Consider the following 21736-nt stretch of genomic DNA (forward strand, 5'->3'; position numbering starts at 1 on the left):
TCATATAGATAACATATTTATTGAAAATCTGCTTCACCAACAACGGTGAAATCATGACCAAAAATTACAAAACATCATGGTAGTTAGCTTTATAAAAATAAACTGCAGGAGTATGTCTCACTGATTCGTACTGGTCTCTCTCGCCCCCTCCCTCCTTGAATGGCATATGTTATACTCTTCAGCGTAATACCGTTCTAGAAAATTGCATTCTGTCCAAAAAAATGCACTTGTTTTTCCTTAGCAGAGGTCCTTAAAGTGACTTTTCCCCCCGCCCTCCCCAACAATAAATATAGAAAATAGCCTCTAAACAAATAAATTTTAGTTTGGTCAGCTTAAAAAAAGGTCCATTTTCCCCCTCTTGGGATATGTAGTGACTAAGCAGCCATTTAAACGGTATTCAAGTCTTTGGTGGCTTCGGCTGCTTAAAGCTGCAGTTTTATGTACAGACGATCAACTGAGGTCCTTTTTTTTTCTCTCCAGAAACCAAAGACTATGAGATGATGTCAGGTGCGAATTACTAGTATGATCAGTGCCGCATTCGCTGCACCTTCACTTGAGCGATCGATCACCCAGAAAAGCAACCAGTAAAAGGAAGTCATCTTTGGCAAGCGAGAGCTTTCACACAGAAGGCGTCTTTGGTGGATGAACCTGTTGCATAAGCTGTGGTCGTTTCACTCGTGGTTTCCGTCTCTTTGGCCTGCTCTTCGCTTTGTTGATCTGCACCACAAAGAACGCCAGAACCACCATGGCACCAAGAAAAGCAAAGACCGGAATAGTCTGTCCTACGTCCTGGTTGTACCGGCCAGGCATTATACCTAGAAAGGCAAAGAGGTTTGGAAGCGACTAGCGACCACATGAGCTACAATGTCTTTGCAGTGTTAACGCTGGCTACCAAAACGATCCAACAGTAACTCTTGTTCGAAGATGAAACAGCTATTAATCAGATTACATTTCAGACAGGAAGATCAACAACTGCAGACCGATCAGCAAAAATACGACAGGATGCTAGCGTTACAGAAAAGCACCAGCATTTCCAGCTGGACCTACTTGGGTACATGAAAGTATAACCCAGATTTCTCCTGCAACAACAATCTTCTGTTCTGCATTAGAAGAGAGATGCAAATGCTTGACCGTAATTTTACCACTAAGTAATTTCTATAAATCACACCAAATCCTGATGCCACAAGGAAAGTGATTTTGCGCTTGCTCCAGAGACCATGCACGCACATGGTGAGGACGAGCTCTAGAACCAAACCCTTCGTTTTTACAGGCATCTTTTGCTCTAGCAGCTCAGACTGGGAAAAGAGCACACATGAGGCTGTCAAACTACTTCCAGCTGGGCCTGGAGTGCCCAGCTTGTACAGGAGAGCAGCCCACCATTAGACTGAAAGCTGTGCCAAGTGCTTTACATCATTTGTAACACCTTGCCCTAGGCACCATTCAGACAAACTCCTCTGGACTCACACAAGGAATTTTAATTAGCAGGAGGTATCTAGCCACAGCTCCCAAAGACAGGGACTGCTGCCGACACCCGTCAGTCTGAACAGCACCAAAACAAACCTCAACTACCCAAAAAGCACCCACCAACATCTTCCTCCCAGTATGGCATGCATGCTTTCTTCTGAATAAACTATTCATATGCAAAAATATTTCTCTCAGGCTTCATCAGTCAGCCTTTTACAACACAGCCATACTATTATTTGCTTGTTTTTCACAACTGAAAATAAACACGTGGCCTCTCTTCTGGCTGCACCGTGTTTATTTTTTTTCCAAAGCTTATACAAAAAGCAAAGCAAAACAGCAACTTTCAAACTTTTCAATATTTACCTCCAGGAATGTCCCATGCTCCACTTTCTCCAGGGGACAATGGCCTCACTTGGGGTCGGTTCTGTCGAAAACTGGGCAGAGCCACTTTATCAAGGTCAATTGACAGTAACTTTTGATGTTTCCAAAGGTTGCTAGAAGAAATTTAAAGACAGAGGTGTCTGCTCACTTACTTCCATAATGCAAGGAATTTTGTAGAGACATATAGAGAAAGTGACAGCTGGAACCTACAAGTAACTCACTAGTTTGGACCCAAACGATAATCCGATCCTTTCTTTAGGTTCTGCAGTTTGAAGGCCTCCAAAGTTAAATTCAGACACCACAGGGACACACTTAGTTGGCAACTATTTACTAACAACTCTTTCTTGCACACAGACTACCAGAAGTAACCGTTAGCAGCTCAGCAGACAAGTATGGGCTGTATGCTGATGCATCTTCCTTCGAGTGACTGACAAATGATACTACAGAAGGCAGAGTTAGGCAAGCTGTCCAAGAAGCTGCTTCAGAAAACTATTTCAAAGGCATGCAGTGACGATGGATTTAAGCAAGACCGTTCACTCTAAGTTGGGATCACTCAATCACAACAGTGAATTGACTGGTGAAACTATTTTTAAAATCCCCCAGTTTCATAGTGTAGCTATAAGGTGAGTCAGAGTTATTCACTGAAGAGGCATTAATCATTATTTCCTCTTTGCAATCTGGTATTTCTCCAGGAAAGGCATTCCAGCTGTCCTTTTCAAAAGCAGATGGAACAAATAATTTTTCAGCTGAACTCAAAAGCGAAACTTCTTGTATAACTATAAGAAAGCCATATACTAACCTGGGGGCAGTTTCATTCAAAGGCTGTGGTTTGGCCCAGGACAGGTGAGGACAAGCAGGAAGGGACCGGGGTTTAGGGTCTCCCAAGTGAGCCTCGAGCACCTTTGAGTATCGATGCAAATGGTTACCTGCAACTCACAGCAGAGACAGACTGGGTTACCAAAAGACTAGTAGGATAAGCGTTACCGACATTCGCCTCCAGCTAAACAGAGCCACTGTAAAACGAGGAGCTCTGTACAGTAATGACGACTCAGTAGCTAAATCTTGGTTAGAATTAACCAAAGGGTACCTTACAAAACAGTAAGACTGTGCACCTACAATAGTAGGTAATCCAAGTTTTGCTGGCAGCACGTGAGACAAGACTACTTTATACACACTCTGTAGCTAGCAACTAAAATGCTCCCTAGCAGAAGCAGGCATCCGAAAATTCCTACTCTACGAACAGAACATTTTCTTTAGTCGAATCACAACTATATCATGACAAATCCCTACAGTAAGTGCTCTCTTCTAGTAAAACAACAGAACATTGTAGAGCTCACACCAAACTAACCTTACTGGCATACAACTCAAGGGGTCTGCCTGCGTCTTCCTAAATTCCACCCTGACACTCCCTCAATTGCGGGCTCTGCCTGGTAATTAAGGCTCTCACCTTCCATCCGCTCGGGGAGAGAGTAGCCAGCTCCCGACGGCGGTCGCTGTCTGTTTTCGGAATGGCTGAGACTTGGCGGCGTCACCCCGTAAGAAGTGTACTGCAGGAGGGAATCCAGGAGCCAAAAGCAATCTGCGGATTTCACAGCCCCAAGCCCCAAAACAAGATATGCATTATGCCACATTTAAAATGGCTTATCTTTCTGTTAAGAAGGATGTAACGACATTTAAAAGTACAATCAGTTTTTCTAGCTCTTGTTCATCTCCTTCTGAAGTTCTAGGCCCAATTTCAGAAAGATGCAACTTCCAACACCCCCCCCACATCCCCCTCCCAATACACAAACACAAAAATAATCTCTTCAGTCTTAAAATATCTTTTCTTGTGTACCAAATCAGGCTCTGTTGGGGAGTAGGACATTAAACAACAGGTCTCAAATAGGGGAATTCCAGGTTGTGCAAGGCCATCCAAGTCCCTGCAAAAATTACTAGGTTTTTTGGTGTGGAAACACAGGAAGCTCAGAGCTTCTGATATCATTTTTAAGAGGGAAACAGAGAAACAACTATTTTTTTGAAAGGACAAAATAAATACCTTGCAAAGAAAAGTAAGAACAAGGTAGTGTTTTCAGTGGAAAGTTATGACTCATTTGCTTTCCAAAGCTTAAAAAAAATAAACAAACAAACGAAGGGGAAAGGTTCTGGTTACATCCCAGTTAAAGCAAAAGCAGTACCTACAGCAGCTGTGGTACAGACCAGGCTGGGAATCAATGCCACAATATACTTGATCATGGTTTTCCTTTGCACTTCAAAAGCACATGAACCCTCATTTTGATTCTCTCCTGAATTTCTACCACCTTAATCCAGAGCTACCCCTAACAAACAAGCAGTCCAGCTAGTTAATATCACAGTTCTCTAAAACTTCCATTTGCAGGAGTAGGACAATGCCTTATCAGCTATTTCCACCACACAGCAAACTATTTTTCTCAGAACTTCTCCCCCCAGGAACAGTTGGCTGGGAATGGGAATTAATCTTCATAATCCTGGTGTCCCTTAAACCCTTACCTTTGATTTTTAAAGAGGTCAATCAGATTTTAAGGATTTATATTCACAAATGTTAGGAATTTACCTCAGTTAAAGCCACCGATGTCTCTGCAGGAGACATAGCTCCTGGTTCACAACTTAAAAGCTAATTGTAAAGGATTTCTTTAGAGCCTTCCACTTTTTCTGGCTTCACAGGTCACACTGAATCTAACAGCATTAGGGAGGTCACAAAGCATTGTATTAATTTAAAGCTATGTATCTTCTCCTATGCTACATGCTTCCAATAACCTACAGCAAGCACATAAGGCACCGATATGTTGGTGTTACGGCAACTCACTGGAAGCCACCCAGAGACAGATAAGGAGAAACTGGAGAACTTTCAAAGAAAAAGAAAATGTTTGGGAGACAAAGAAATGAGCTACAGACAGAGAGCTCCCTTAGGCAGTAAGTTCCTTTAAACTTAAAGAAATTGGGCAAGGGATGGATTACATAACCCAATGTTTTAAAATGTCGTGACAAAGGCTTAAAAAATTATAAATGTACTTTTCATCACAAAAGGAAAATTCAGGTTGAACATCACATTCAGTGGAAATGCAGAAAAAGACAATGTGCTTGAAAAAAGGTTTTATAAGGACCAACCACAGTGTGTAGGCAGAGAGAATGGCTTCTCTGGGAGTCACAGAAACCACACGCACACACCACTCACACACTTGCTACCCCGAGTTGCAAACAAACACTTTGAAAACCCAAACAGAAATTCCTACTTTCTGACATATTTACACCAGCTGGTTTGTATCAAAGTAGAATAACCTGAAAATAGTAACGTGCAACTGAAATGTTGAACATTACCATAAATCCTCACAGGAAACATTGCAAAGGGAACAGGGCAAACATTGCAAAGGGAACAGGGCAAACATTGCAAAGGGAACAGGGCAAACATTGCAAAGGGAACAGGGCACGCTGATGAGCAAACTCAAAAGATAAAATCCATTGTACTACATAAACATTCTGAAAATGCAACTGGAGAAAAAGTGAAGGGATCCCCTAATGGCCCCTTCACAACTTCAAATCAAGCATGTATAACTGTTAGTGCTTGCTGGAAACAAAAACACCCCAAAGAAGCAAAAAAACCCCAACCAACACCACCCCCCCACCCCCAAAACCCACCCCAAAATCAGCCCCCAAAGCTTGTGGAATGGAAAAATAGGCAAAGGACCCATGCAGGGCGGGGGGAAATGCTCCCATCTATCAGAGGGCTATTTAATGTGGGGTGCTCTTTTGCTGTAACTGCAGCTTACAGCATTTTCAGTAGAGCTCTGCAGAATTGAGATTAATCCCCAATTAGGAATATTCAGAGTCCCTAGAAAACAGCTACTTCTGATAGGAGCTGTAAAAACCCCACAGGACAGTTGTCAGCTTAAGACAATAACTCTTCCTGCGTGTCAAAGCTTACACACCTTTCTGTCGATGGCTGTCATCCAAGCAATTAGAGTCGCCGTACAAAACAATTCTGCCACCGCCTTCAGAAGGAACTTGGTAAAGTCCCAAAATAGGGACATTTTCAATTACAGCAGTCTCCTGTTTTAAAACTTCAAGACCTAAAGCAAAGCACAAATAAATTTCATAGCCTGCAAAGCATCAACATCAATTTACCTGTAAGTCAACACAGCCTGCATTGCAAACTTACAAATGCAGCTATGCCACTCTTCATGTCACACATTTATGCAAAATGTTTTCAAAAACTCCATGATGTTATGATAAAAATGAAACTGCTCCAAGACCCTGATTGTGAAGTTTCCTACTGATATTACCGGCTTTTTTTCTTTGGTGGAGAAGCAGAAAAAGACCTCACAACCTGGATTATCTTCAACATGCACAAATGAGAAACCCTAATATTTTCAGCAACAGGTTTAAAAATCAAAATGTTCTGCCTTACAAATTGCTTTATGTTGTTTTAGTCCTTCTGCAGAATTCTACAGGAGACAGTAACTTAATCAGCCATTACAATGCACACCGCTCTTCATCAACTTACTTTGCTGCCATGCCTACCTATTCCTACAAGAAAATCTAATATGGAATTGACAAAAGAGAATAGAGACATTCCATAAAATATAACATCTGTCTCTGCAAGCAGCAGCTGCAAGACAAAGGCTTTGACTGAACTCCTTTAAAGCAGCCGTTCAGGGGAAGCCCATTTTAAAGACTGCTGGGCTTGCACCTCTCTGCAACTCTGCAGTTACTAGTTACCCTTTCACTTTGTCTGTTCAGCTTCCAATTCAGGAACAAAGACAAGCATTGTTTAGTAAGGATACTTAAGCCACCAAAAAAAAAAAAAAAAAAAAAAAAAAAAAGAAACTCATGTGAGTTTTCCCACCTTCCCCCCCCAGCTTTAGCCTTTGGCAAATTTTACTCCCTCCTCACCCCAGCTGTTCTTTGAACCGCAGGCAGAGCCAGTTGTCAGTACATCCAGCCCTGCCATGTTCACAGGTCTGCTTCTCAGCCTTTTCTGAAACACTTGTAAAGAGTAATTTTTGAAGGAGTATCATTTAAAGGCCTGCCTCCAAAAGCCCTGCAAGTATCTGAATAATAAACTGGCAACCTAAAAAGATATGTTTGCGAGACATTTACAATTATAACTGAGATAATGGATAAACAGGAAAGATGAAAAAAGCACAGGAACCTTCCCAGTATGAATAGGTATGTACAGTAAAACCCAGAGGACACCTGGCTATAAACCTGCCATTTGTATCTTACAAATCCATCCAATCATTTTATCTCCTGTGAACTGAAAGCTCTAATAAACAGCAGGAGGGAAAACACAATTCATGAAGGAACTAAAATGAAGCATAGAAAGCTGCTTTTAGGCTAAAGGTTTCCCGCCTCTAACATTCAGTTCAAAAACCAAAACAAGACAAATTTCAAATGCTAAGTATTTAGTCTCCTTTACTTGAGACACTGCCTTTAGATAGCAGAAGCAAAACACAGAGCTCTTGCTTCATGAATTGCAATGAAAAGGAGTCAACAGAAAAAGCAGGCCTAGCAGGCTACTTGTCAAATTGACACTGTCTCTCTCTCTCACATAAAGAAATACCTAAGTCATCAGCACACAGCATTCCAGGGTTATCATCTTTCCTCCAAAAGGCTCACATGGATGAGCTCCTTACTGTTCCAGAAAATTTCTCCACTAGGTAATCAAGTCTACTGCACATCGTAAGTGAAAAATACAATGAACTTGCTGATCTTCTCTGGCAGCTGCTGAGTTATATCAGAAGCTATGCATGTGCTTCTGCTCACACACTCAAACCCTCTACACCCATATACACAAACCTGACCCGCAACATGCTAACAGTTCCGGTCATTTGGTCCTACACAGCACTTCCTAAAGGATCAAAAAAACCATGGTTTTTGTTTTTTTTTTTTTTTTAAATGGCCTGCTGCCATTACAGTTCTGCATTACCACCTCACAAATGAAACGATATTATGATAAAACTAAAGAGAATGGATATGCACAGAGAATAGATCACTCAAGTATGAGAGTATAGGCTTCCTGCACACCTAAAATTTTCTCTTACAAGAGTCTAGCAGGTGACATTTTGTCTACCAAAATTTTCCTTACCTATATCCTTAGATCACCACAGCTACCACAACACTCACACCAAAGCTGGCAATGATTACGGGGTATATTCCAGTAGCACTTGAAATTTGTGAGAGAGATGGGCAAGTAACACAATAACGACACAATCCTCTCCCCTCCAAAGATGCATTGCACATGTACATACAGATGTGTTTACATACAGCAAACACAATAAAGACTGCATATATACACTTGGATATTGCTGTACTATATAAAAACTGTATAGACTCATATTGCAGCTGCCTGTTAGGTATCCAACTACATGTTTTAGGCAAAATGAAAAAACACCTACCCTGTCAATGTGTTAAATTAATTGTTTTTACACCTTTAGACTTTGTAACTTTGCTTGTGCACCGACTCCAAAGTTCTACTTAAAACACAGAAAAAAGACAAGGAAGCGCATACCTTGATCCTTAAAAGTCTGTGCAATGACAATGCCATCTTCTGGAAACTTTGCAATACTGCATCCTGATGCATAATTCACTGAAAGACATCACAAAATTGCAGTTTAGACTAAAAATGACACTTCCTCCCTTCCCACCATATTTCAGTGAGCTGTTAAAACAAGCACAGAAGAAAACATTCCCAGGAACATTGCTCTGAATTTGCATATTTTGACCAATATGTGTATTCACAGAGAAGGCATTTCTAAGCACAGCTTTCACAGGTTCACCTTTACATACGGCTTTCAAATCTTTCCATTTAGGAGACTGACATTATCTTTTTTAAACCGAAAAGCTTAATCAAATGCCATGAGAAACATAGTATTTCACACTAACAGTCATTATTTATACCACAGAGAACCTGTCTCCTTTGATCAACACTGGTAAGCATATAGAGCCCTCAACACTGGTGCCTTCTCTTTGCACATACGTTTTCTGAATGAACCAGTCAGAAGACAGAGATTTGGAAACAAAGCATGAAAACATCAAGTGACTTGGTCAGATAAAAAGAAAGACTGGCTAGACCTAGAAAACCAGAAAACAGTAAGGTCACAGACCTGTGGCCTAACCACAAAGTTTGAACTTGAAACCAATCAAACATATTCACTTCAGGGGGAACAATTCAAAAGATTACAAGAACAGGAATTTACAAAACATCTCAGGATGTTGTGATGCATGTCTAAATTGGCGTATTCCAAGGAAAAACTACTTACCAATTTTCTTCCTCCAAAATTTCAAATTTCCACATAATTGCAAAATCAAAACCAAAGGCTTCATCTTAGCAACTAATATTTATAGTCCAGACAAATACAGACACACCCCAACAATACTCTTCAAAGTATCAGCACCTAGAATGCAAGCCTAAACTGAGGACATTCATTATCTGGTCTGAAAATTTTTCACATACAGTCTATGAAGAAAGTAATCGTTTAAGCATGCTTATGAGACTCCTTTCACTGAATTCAAGTGGTTCCCTTGACTCTTGCTCAATCTCATTCTCACAGAAAACCATTTTCCAACCAACACACTGTAGCCTGCATAGGCAATGGACTCCAGTACTCACTTTCATGGTTTGCCATGGTAAAATCGCCTTCATATAGCCCATCGCTAAAGGCCATATTCCAGACAGAAAGCAGATCATTGAGAGCTGGTATATTAGCACCTCCAGTATCAGGCATCCACCACTGTCTGTAAAAATTACAGCATAATACAGTTTATTAGTATACAGAATATAATCCTAGAGTTTGTATAATGAAAAGTCAGGTGTCTTCCCACATGCAGACTTTTTCAAAGTCATTTAAATAGTGAACTACATCTCAAAGCCTTATTTAACTCCAGGGGCATATGAGCAGCTGTCTCTCTTTGACACCGACGCTTTTGGGCAAAAGTTAAGTAATACTAATGTAAAGTTCTCAGTGCATTTCAGTTCCATGGAAAACTTCAATTTGCCAGAAAGAAATTCAGCCGTACGCTCTTTGTTTGGCTAAGATGAGGTAAAAACAAGTCATGTAATCTACTTCTCATTTTTCTAATGAAGCAAAACGTTACTTGCTCACAAACTGCAGAATAGATCTTTCTAGCTTAACAGTAGCACAAAACAGGCTGACAACTACAGTAATTATGAGAGTCTTTATCACCATTGGTGATATTAGCATATTTTCTCTTTATACAATACACTGGAATGATTTCAATAATGGGTGCACAACCTGGCGATTCTGTTTGCAACCCACATTTTTTTTTTCTATTCTGCTCCCCAAAAGTGAAAACTTATCTGTTTTTCTTTGTTTGTCAGTCTCCAGTTTCTTACTTCTTTTCATTGTAAATGTTTTTCTGGGCTTTAAAAGAAGATTACATTACCAAGGGGGCCTCTGCAATCATGATAAAATAGGTAGCTATTCTCCTTAAGCTGCAGCTTAATGTCAATTTTGCTCTTCAAGTAGTCCCTTCTTACGGGTAGCATGCAAGCACTAAAGTACAGCGCATCACATTTGGGACTTTTAGGGTAATACGTGCATAAAATGTCAATTCTATGGCATTTTATTTCCCAAACAACTGACACAAATCAGTACCTTGTGTTTTCATCATAAAACTTGACTTTTCTCATCACAGATGTGTTGTACCAGTCACTAAACACTATAAGTGAAAGTCCGTTATCAACATCCCTCCTCAGCTTGGTGATCTCTTCAGGAAAATACTCTTCCTCACTGTCCACCATCAGTAAAGTCCCTGTGTGTAAAAGCAAAAACAAGAGTTCACCAGGCTGTTCACTGTAATGTTATTGCTATTGACGCAACCCACGCAAAAGTCAACACAAGCGCACATTTTGCACAATATCTGGTCTGTGTGCCCCACTCCGGCAGCTCACCTAAAGAAGTCACATTTAAGGATGGGAAATATAAGACAATTCCGTTTACAACTGTATCCAAAAATCAGTCTGGCAGCATAGTATGCTTTTTAAGGGTGTTACTTATGACTCGTGCTTGTGTGGTCTCATGAAGTGAATGCCTGCATGTGTCAGGTGTGTATGTTGCAGTTTGGTCACACCCAAACGCTCCATAAGCCGAGCCAAACTGTGGCAGAAGAGGACAATCAGGAGATTCACCGCTGATCCAAACTAAAGTGCTAATGTAGATGCACTCTAGTCAGAAGGTTTTTCACTGCTCCAATTCTAAAAGATACTCTGCTCACTACTGCAGATTTGCAGCCAGGTAGACAACAATTATTCTGAAACTTGGTTTGATTCAGACATTGAAAACTACAGCTGCATTTTAGTAGACCTGACTAAAGTGCCATTGCCACTTTCATGTAACCCTCTCCCACTCCTGTGAACAAGCAAGCACAACCTGCTCTGCATCAGTGAAAAACACAACCAGAAAAATATACTCCTTGAAAACATGTTTATGATTTTAGATTGCTTCTAAATATCAAGCCATTTTGCTTCTTCACTTTCTGATTGCCCAGAGAGGTGGTGGAATTTCCTTCCTCAGAGACAATGCAAATCTTGACAGGATGACACCCTGACCAATCTGATAAACCACTGATGCTGGCCCCGTGTCTCACGGTCCCTTGCAACCAGGCCAATTCTGCAAGTCCAGGCAGTCTGCATTTGGAAAGCCTTCTGATAATGATCCTGTAGAAACCATGTTAATGACATGGACGACAGGACAGAGTGCACCCTCACCAAGTTTGCAGGCAACACAAGCTACGGAGAAGTGGCAGATGGACCACGGATCACTGCATTTTTCACCCCTCACTTCTTCCCATTGAGGAAATTCTGGAAGCCCAACAAACTACTAATCAAATGAGGTACAATGTAATGGTGAATCAGAGGAGAGAGAAGTCCTGTAATGCCGCTATCAACTATAAAACTAGTGGTCTCAGAAGAGAAACTATTTTGCTACTTTTTTAAGGGTGATCATTTCTGTATCCAGTTGCACATCCACTGAACTCAAAAAGCAATGGTGAGATATTTATTGAAGAATCAAGATAAACAAAAGATTACTACTGACAACATTTCCAGAACTAGAAAATTGTCAGAAGAATGCATCCTCACTTTACAGTCCACTGAAGAACATCGCAGCCCAAAAGACAAGAGGGTCTTGTTGGAGCATGTCATGGTTAAATAGAGGGACATACTGGAGCAGAAAAGAGCGTGGACTGCTTGGTTTGTCCCCTGCCTGGCAAATCTATCAACTCTCCTTCCTGATGAACACAGAAATAACAAGCCACATACTGCTCTGCTATCGCATATGGTTGGATGGAATACTTTCCCCACTCTTTTATCTATCCACAAATATCAATGTTTTAAAATGCCACTGCTGAGGGAAAAAAAAAAGCCAGAATGGACACTTTTGATTTTAGTCTGCTATTCATGTCATGCTTCATTTTGACTGTGCCAAAATCTTTTGGCAAATACAGTTCTGCCTTTGTGGGACTGAATACAGAGGGGCTTTTAACCCACTTAGAGGTGGGCTTTCCCTCTCATTTTTTCATGATAAGGATAGAAAACTGCACTAATTCTACTAGACCCCCAAGCAAGCTTCTGCAGCAACACTTTACACAACCAAATATCAGCATATAAATAATAAAAACACCCACTCTTATAATATTTTTCTATCACCATGAGAATTTTTCTCTGTGTCCCCCCCAACATTTTTGGTCTTCCAAAAACCAGGCCATTTTAGGAAGAAGTTAACAGTATGGAGAACAAGGCAATTAACTCGTGCTTACCATACTGACTTGCATCAAAACATGTAAACGGGGAACCAAGAACCTCAACAAAGTACCCCATGCTCCTTAGGTGCTGGTACATGTCCCTGAAGTTTGTGTGGATATGGTCACCATTCCTTAGGAAAAGAGAAAAAGTGTTGAAGACATTTAAATCTGGCATGCAGAAATCTGACTTTAATCCTCTAATTATAGATTACTTCCTAGTTTCCTTTCTAAAAGGTCCATTTTTTTCAAATGATAACCTGTAGTTTTCTAAGCACCATCTCCTCTTTGCAAAATTCTTCACCAACTACACTGGTTCCGAGTGCTACAGACAAGAGTCAGTTGTACAGTCAAAGCTAGAGATTGAGCATGTTCCTTACAAAGCACAATTCTACATGTTTGCATCACACCACAGAAAAACACTGCTGGATTAAAACCAGATGCTCTTCACAGGACTTTCTGCTCGCAAAAGAGCCAGTAAGAGCAGTTTTAACTACTAGCTGGAAGAAGCACACAGGACCACCTGTAAATAATTGCTGAAACTCAGCTGAGAGTTCCTGTCCATTTGCCACATCTGCATGCTCCGAGTAGCTTTCCAAAAGCCTATGTCTTGGTCACTGACCCAATTAATCCTCACTTATACATTGTTGCACGATTCTTCCTATGGACGGTTTTCCTCTCCATCTAGGAAAGACAACAGGTCAGCTGAGCCTCGCCCTGCTTTGAAGACAGTCTCCCTCAACAGACAGGGTTTCTTCTTTACAATTCAGTCTTCCAAATTTCTCATGATTTTTTGATAAGCAAATGCTGAAGTGCCTAATAAAGTGCCCCCCTTAACTTCCTGGGAGAAATTAGGGCAGAAAAGAAAAATGCTACACTTTGAAAGCCAAACAAAAATCTCGGTGTCTTAAATGTGCATTTTAAAAGCTTTCCATTTCATGTGCATAAAACCATAGAGCACAAAAAAAAATCCCGCACCAAAAGCATGCAGAGTCCAAGTGCTTTTCATGGATTTCTTAGAAAAGATAATCCCATGCCACACTGAAGAAGGCCAGAGCTCTCTGGCATTCAGTAAAGTTATCCTGTATCATTAATACACAATCAAGAAATACTGATTTAATAGAACCTGAGATAAATACCAATCTAACGGATCATTCTTCATCCTCAAATTATCCCTGGGGAAGTATCCTGGTGGATAACGGAGGTTATGATATTGATCCCAAAGGACTCGCTTGCTACGAGGTGGAGTAGGAATAATCTTCACTTTTATTGGAAGCTTCACCGTTGAGGTCTGCTCTGCACCATTCTTAGACTGAAGGACAGAACAAACTACAGTGAAATCCTTTTTCCCCACAGGAACATTCACCAGTTAACTGTGGATTGTAAAAGACCAAAAAAAATGGAGGTATCAAATCTACTTTTAGTCACCAGTACCAGCTCTGAAGACGAAGAGATGACTTTTGCCTTAAATCACCGTAGTATTTTTTCTGCACTCAACAGTTTATATTTATGCTCAGAACGTAAAATACTTAAAATATGTTACAACTGTGATTTGGTTCAATCGTTCAAAACCTTAAAAACTTCTCAGGAACAATTAAGCATGGTTCTAGGAGAAATATATTTAAGTAATCTCTTTTTCAAAACACATCACTTAGAATTCACAATAAACAAACGAAATTATGAAGTCGGTCTCAAAAAGAGGTTTTCTGATTCTAAAGCATATCCAATTCGCAGGTTAATCCTGCTCTCAACTACAAAGATCATTATTTGTACTCTTCAATTTCCTGACTCCAATCTAACTTATACATCAAATGACGGGACCAGAGCAACCCCTTAAAAAGAACGTATTTGTATATCGGGAAGCAGTTTTAGTAATTATGAACGCAGAAAAACCAAAATGCACAGAACTTACTTCATTTTCGGCAGGGGATGATACTGTGATCATAACATGACCTTGAGCAATGCCTTCCCAAGATGCTGCTTTCTTTGCTACAGAGATGGAAATTGCTAAGTATCCAGACCAAGGCCACAACACAGGAGAATAGGAGAAAGCCACTTCGATATTATCCCCATTTTGGGGGAGATAGGGTTGCCAGTCTGGCTGTGAAATGAAGAATACAGAACACTGGTAAAACAATATTTGCAGTCACTAATTTTTGCACATATAGCCCTCTTCCTCTGCACAAAGAAATAACCTTCAGAAAAGCTAAGATTTGTTATGTCAAATTTAAAAATGTCCACAAAGCCCAAAAGGTTGGTGGTGTGTCAGTGAATCAACCTAAGCGTGACAGCCTTAATGATCCGGACGATAGGCTTTTCAGAGGCAGGACTCTCTAAGCAGCTATCTGAACAGCATGCTGCTTAAGTGCACCTGTTCTAACGTTTTGGGGTCCTGTGCAAAAATTTATTGGTAAGAGCACAAAATTTCCTTTCGGTAACAAAGAGAGCTAACACTGTAACAGACGCAGGCAAATTACACCAGCTGCGTCTGAGTATTACCATAAGCTAATGATGTTGGATAAGAGCTTCAATGCCCTTTAGTGTAAGCTTAAATCTAAAACAGACCTCAGGATTCACACTGAAATGTTGAAATTAAGCTCATTTACATTGGCTAGAGTTTTGGGATAGGTGCCTTATTTAACTTGTATCAATTCCCAAATCTGTTCTATGTTTAAACTTACTTAAAGCTTAATAAAAAAAAGAAATTAAAAACCTCCCTAGTCAACCAACAGGCTCAACATCACTGGTGTAAAAGAACAGGTTTTGCAGCAGACCTTGGTAAGTCAATACATTCAGGTCATTTTGACCCATGGAAGAGGCATGATTTATAATGTGAGGGTTCTTTACTGAGATTGCTTATGTTCCAGACCAAAAAAAAAAAAAAAAGAGGAAAGTCTATCCAGAAGATTTTAAATGCTATCAGAGAATACAAACAAATCTCTAAGTACCTGTCAATCCAAACTGGTTTTACAAAGATAAAACGCCACACGCCCCTGAAACCAATGCATTGCTTGAAAACTTGTAGACAGCTCATGTTGACAAATCTTACTAATCTGGGTGCATCCTTTAAAATCAAACATTTTGCATCTCTTGCTCTCAGCAGTAAGAAATCTGATTTGTTCTATGAAATTCATAGCTAAAATAGTATTTTCTGGGAAGCTTTTAACCATATTAATAGTCAGGACTTAGAACAATGTTAAGTCTTACCTTGTCTACAATTCTCCCAGTGACTCCCATACCATTAAGGATAGTAACATTAACAATGGTTGGCATCCCTCCATAATATATTGGCTGAGAACAATAGGGCCACATGTAGGGACATTCCGTCAAGTCAATATAGCTTGGACTCAAACTACACCAGGATGGAGGAGGTAAAGTTAAAAAAAGAATAAAATCAATAAACAGAAGAACAACATGCCACTATACATAACTATGAAAAAATTACAGATAAAGCATGCCAGTCATAGTTACTCTATCAAGCTCTCACCTCGCTTTCCAAATCTGCCTCAAAATCTTCTTCCTTCCCCCTCTAATTTTTTTAAATTTTAAGTTTTGTGAAAAGATTTTCACACACACAAAAAAGAAACTTTTCAGCACAGTGCGAATGTTCTTATTCTCCAAAGTTAAATTTTAAGTACTTTTCCATTGTGTTCTAGGTTACATTATTCATAACATCTGAGGCTAGAAGAGAAAGTAAATTTAGCTCTCATAGACACTTCATCCCCTACACTGCTATAGCTTAGGCAGAAAATACTTTGTGCAAGTTCCCTTTGTTACATAAGCATAGATTGCTCAACTGAGTTACACAGGCATCACCTGCTCTCTTAAAAGAAATACAGCAGATTATAGAGTATCATTGATTAATTAAGGATTAAAATTAACCTGGCCTGTGGTTTATAGCTGTTGAGGATCTGATAAGCTCTCAGAAGATCCAACTTGCCATGTCCTTGTTCAAACATGTTGACTCCAGGAAGTCTACGTGCTGACGCAATAAGTGCCTGCTTCATACTTGCTGGATTCACCATTTCACGCTTCTGAACTGTGCTGAAATAGGAAACAACAGATCCCATTAGGTGGCCCTTATTCTAGTTTCTAGCTAGTCTTGTTTACCATTCTGCCTTAACAGTCATTTGATTTAAAGAAAATGCAATCAAAAACCAGTTTGCTGTGAGTAACACCTTCTGTTCATATTTGTCTATTCTTACTTGATTTCTCACTGGAACAGCTGAAGAAGAGTGACAAGTTTCTGACACATTTCTCTTAAAAACTAGTATTACATGAATTTTTCTCCTTACAGTGTGCTCCATGACCAGCAGTCATTACAATCAGGGCAGTATCTTTACGTGCTAAATAAAATATTCTGAAAATCAAAGCCTCTGTAACTGGAAACTTGCTGGTATCTTTCGCAACATGACTCTTCCAGGGGGGAAAAATAGCTTTGTTGTTCAAAGAAAAACACACCATTTTATGGAGGAAATACAATGATGACTTTGAATTTCTGGCTTCAGTGTTTCTCAAATAAAGGTTCGTCTCATCCTTATGTAGTAGCAATGACAAACACAAAATACAGACTTGCAACTCCCCACCTTCCTTTCAAGTTCTTCAGTGTGCAACAGATGACTTATGCAACCGGATAATAGCCATAAAACCCTAAATCCTGTAAAATTTACAAGTACTTAGATAATTATCGGCTACAGGTGCCTACTTTGAGCAGCTGCTCTTCTACAACACAACTGACAGAAGCTCAGCAATTCAAAATGATTAAAAAATGTGACAAAATTACTTCATAGTACTGTTCTCCCTAGTTATATTTTCAAAGACGTAACTATTATTCAAAATAGTTCTCAAGTTTTTCCCAGGAAACTTAGAGCTAGTCAGACAAGGTAATGTCTCAGGCAGAAGAACCGTGATTTTATCCTCCAAGTTTGTCTTTCTACATCTAAATACAGTGTAGTTTTATTTGGTGGGTTCCTTTACAGGGCCTTTTATGACTCTCCTGCATCAGTATCTTTTTAGACATTCTTATTTAAGACTTACCTCACTAACAAAGTAACAGCACCTGCCACCACAGGAGATGCTACGCTTGTCCCAGAGAGAGAGCGGCATCCACCTTTCATACCAGAACCTCTCACTCCAGAGCCATAAGTAACAATGTCAGGCTTCACTCTACCGTAACCTCCAGGCAGCTCCTGTGAAACAAAATGGATGGATTATTGCCCTACTACATAATGAACACTGGTTGCTTCATTTGGGCATTTAAACTAACTGCAGGGCATTCAGAAGTAAAATTGTCAACTAAATTAGCCGAGGTTCAGCATCATGGAATAGCAAGTAACGCCTAAAGAAGGACTCAAGCTGTTTATGACAAGTTCTCAATGTTTCAACGTTAACATTACTGCCGATTACTCTAGTATTTATGCTAAGCATGAAGCCACCGACAAAACGATAACCACACTGCTACCTGGCTAATGAATGAGATGCAGCACGAACAGAAACATGTAATAGTCCCCTTAATCAAGATCACAATGCAATCTCATCTGAAATCATGTGTGCAGTACCCGTGACCTCAGTTCAACAGGCAAATAAATGCAATGTTACATGTAGCATCTGGAAATCCTAGGATTTTTAAACTAAAGGAAGGACAAGTGCAGGCCTTCATTTTTGCAGATTTAACCACACAGGCAAGTCCTCACCGTAAATCAAAAGGTCGTGGACATTTTACAAATACATCAAGAATGTCAACAGTGGTCAAGATTAATGATGAGAAACCCTGCAAAGAACATTAAGCTTCTTGCTTAAAGACTTACAATCTCTAACTATTCTGATCATTGCTGAAATCTTTTATCCCTGGTTACTGCAACACATGACATCTGCACAGGACTACCCCTTCAAAAAAGGCTCCCTTTCCAAGGCCCTTATTTTGGCTGCAGATGTGGCTGGCCATAGTCAAAGTATCTTACCCAAGTGGTCATTCCCCTAGATGAAAAGCGAGCTATATTATCTTCAAAGTCAATGCCACCTACTCCAATCACATCCATCTGGTCAGCAGGGTTATTGAGAGTCCTAGAACAAGTTGGGAGATAGGAAGACCAAAAAAACAAAAAACAAGACACAGTCATAAGTTTATCTTGACAATGGACACGCTGCCATCAGATTTTTGTCAGACACTCTTTTTAACCTCCACAGAAACAAACTTTGGTCCTACCCGATACAGTTATACTTACCAGTGAGCGCAACTTTTCAGGCAGTTAGTAACTCGGTAACTAACTCAGTAACTACCAAACCATGTATCTTGAAGACAAAACAAAATCTATTTTTAGGCATCTATTTTAAAAATATACCACAAATCATTCTGGCTGGATCCCTTGTATATTCCTTAAGCCCAAGATCAGTACCCAAAGATGTCTGCTCACACTAACAGGGAAACGTCAGCTGGAAGTACTGCCATTCTTCTTTTACTGGCTTTCCACTGTTTCAATGAAAAATATTTAGCTAAGTACTTCACAAATTGCTGTACTACTACAGCAAGTGATAAAGACAGTGGAAAGAGGTAGTTTAACTTGAGTCACTTTCTATAAACAGATTACAGCAAAAAGGAGGAGGGAAAACTTCCTGACCAAGCACAACTACTTCCAAAGACATATAATAACAACATATTTGCTTTTCTTTGAAGTGGTCATTGAAACTTACCCATACAAAGGGCCATCATTACCAATAGCAGAGACCATGATGACGTTGTTAGCTGTCAGTTCCCATACCTACAAAAAATAAAGTTTACAATAAGGCTCTGCCACAAAAAAGACTTTTCTAACAAACATACACTCCATGGGGCCTGACATAAGTGAACAATTAGTCCAACCCCTCTTTCTTACTGAGACGTATATAAAATACATCTCACTGGTATATTCAGTATTAAGCTCCAAACTTTCTTAAGATTATGTGACCAATAACCCAGCCTCGACAGCAACACTGCTGATAGTACATATTTAGGTTGCACCAAAGGAAAAACTCCTGCCCGTAACAAAGCACTCCAGATGCCAAAGTCAAGTTATTCTGAATTCCCTCCAGTAATACTCTGGGGAGGGTAGTGAAGTCACTGTCAAACTAAATTTCAGTGCAGGTTATCATAAAAAAAAAAAAAGGAAGAATTTCTATGCCTCAAATCCCTTAATTATCCTTTACAAAGAAAGATTTTATCCTTTTTTAAAATGTAAATTAATTCACTTAGTGCTTTTGAAAGACAGATCAACAATTCAGGGAACCATTACATTTACAAAGACAAAAACCTAATTCTGTCTTATCCTGAAACAAATCTCTTATCACATAGCTGAATCAACTACCTGTACTTTTAACCTATTTGTTCTTAAACAATTTGCTGCTAAATTCACGCTATACATATTTTTACCATGAAATAAATTAACCATGCAGAGCTTTAAAAAAAAGCAAGGGTGGGTTTCAGTTAAGCTTCTTCTATTAAGGGCCCACTTAATTGCCTGCTTGGGAGTCACACTTTCTAGCAGTACATAGAGCATTTTGTAAAAGGGCATGCTTCCATAGCTCTGTGAATATTTGGGTTGTGTTTAGTTTTTTAAAATCCATTCCTTAAATATATTCCTAAAAGCCTGTACACTGTACAAGATTTCTCTCATGCAAATGAAACTCCACAGAAACTGTCAGCAGCACCAGAACCTGTCAGCAGCTGTGGCAAACAAGTAGCTCTGCAAGTCCAGCATTTGTGTGAGGGATATAAACACCATGACCGCTTTATTTCCTCGTACTAACCTTGTCAACAAATGGATGATCCATGAAGTCTGGCCCACCAATACTTAGATTCAATACATCTATCTTCTTTAAAATTGCATAATTAAAGGCATCCAGAAACCAAGATGTATATGAGACCTATGTAAGAAAGAGAGGAAAAAAGCTATCACTGGAAAATCCAGTGATTCCATGACCATACAGACTTCAGACAGAGAGGAGAAACACCACCAAAATAAAGCACAAAAGTGACAATGGTCGCCTAGTATTTCTAGTGCTCAGTACATTTGTGTGATTGCTCCAACACTATACAGATCAGACTTCCACACATTATTTCTGAAAAATATACCAGATTTGGAAACTATAAGAAATCTTGTAGTAAGTCTCTTTTAAATAGAAAGATGTATCCTCCTCACTTATCGAAGAAAATACGCCAACATTTACAGTACTTGTAATATTCCCAAAGGAAAGGATTAATACAGCATTAATCTGGAAAGGCAGAAATTGAAACTCATGTAAAATAGCTACCTGGTTATTGGTGAACACTCTAAAAATGTGCAGTTCTGCATTTGGAGCAAATCCCTGGCATTCTCTCATGCTGGCTATCACACCTGCTACAAAAGTCCCATGGCCTAAACCTATCACAGGGAAAAGGAAACAAAATAAGATGTTAGAAGACAAACCATTTCATTGTCAAGGATTTGTACTGTTAAACACCGCCTATACCAAAAATCACATCAATCTAACAGACTTTACAACAACCCACAAACACCGGGTTCAGTCCTAGTCTTCTTGAATCATATTTTGCTACTGGGTTCAGCGGGGCCAGAATTTCCAGCACTATCTAGCCAGCCAGCCAGCCAGCCGATGAAACTCTGAGTGATACACTCTCCAGACTATCCACTCCTGATTGCTAACAATGAAATCAAGAGCCACACAAAGCAATCGTGAGAGAAAAAGGTTGTTTTGGAAAATGCAAGTCACAAGGCCAACGTATTTTTACATAAACTTCTTAAAAGATGTTTATCCTGACTCTGCAATAACCGTATTTTGTTAAGGATGAAAAATAAGACAAGAAAACACGTTTTTTCCTCCCCTCAAAAAAATAATTTAACTTTTGCTTTATGGGACTGCACGCATTATATTTTTGTGCTCCAAATCTGCCTGTTCAGCAGCCATCTGGGCACAGAACTAATAGAAAGTGCTACAAAAAGCAGGTGCTGCAATGCAAGGAGATACTACACGGCATAAAACTATGGAGGTGCACACAAGACTGAGCAAGATATGCATATACCTTGAACTCTAAAAGGATTAAAATGCCAACTGACGCACTGACCCAGACTGTATGAAATTAATAATC

The 21736-nt window shown here is 39.7% G+C and overlaps 1 protein-coding gene across 2 annotated transcripts in view; it reads right to left on the reverse strand.

Moving 5' to 3' along the window:
• The window catches only part of MBTPS1 (membrane bound transcription factor peptidase, site 1), a 25316-nt gene continuing 3580 nt past the window's right edge, over positions 1–21736 (reverse strand). Inside the window, exons 5-22 of one of the 2 annotated variants that reach the window (XM_050903765.1) lie at positions 20905–21014; positions 20401–20517; positions 19309–19376; positions 18579–18681; positions 17656–17807; positions 16501–16662; positions 15826–15970; positions 14531–14719; positions 13758–13930; positions 12637–12752; positions 10476–10632; positions 9470–9594; positions 8369–8446; positions 5787–5927; positions 3293–3424; positions 2645–2771; positions 1828–1958; positions 1–815 (exon numbers count right to left, since the gene is read on the reverse strand). In XM_050903765.1, the coding sequence (XP_050759722.1) occupies positions 619–815; positions 1828–1958; positions 2645–2771; positions 3293–3424; positions 5787–5927; positions 8369–8446; positions 9470–9594; positions 10476–10632; positions 12637–12752; positions 13758–13930; positions 14531–14719; positions 15826–15970; positions 16501–16662; positions 17656–17807; positions 18579–18681; positions 19309–19376; positions 20401–20517; positions 20905–21014 (2423 nt within the window). In that variant the 3' untranslated portion in view covers positions 1–618. Of the gene's footprint in view, positions 816–1827; positions 1959–2644; positions 2778–3292; positions 3425–5786; positions 5928–8368; positions 8447–9469; positions 9595–10475; positions 10633–12636; positions 12753–13757; positions 13931–14530; positions 14720–15825; positions 15971–16500; positions 16663–17655; positions 17808–18578; positions 18682–19308; positions 19377–20400; positions 20518–20904; positions 21015–21736 lie in introns of both variants that reach the window. The other variant, XM_050903764.1, reaches the window with a different exon arrangement.

The sequence above is a fragment of the Gymnogyps californianus genome, chromosome 12 (genome assembly GCF_018139145.2).
Source record: "Gymnogyps californianus isolate 813 chromosome 12, ASM1813914v2, whole genome shotgun sequence".
In the NCBI taxonomy this organism is placed as follows: domain Eukaryota; kingdom Metazoa; phylum Chordata; class Aves; order Accipitriformes; family Cathartidae; genus Gymnogyps; species Gymnogyps californianus.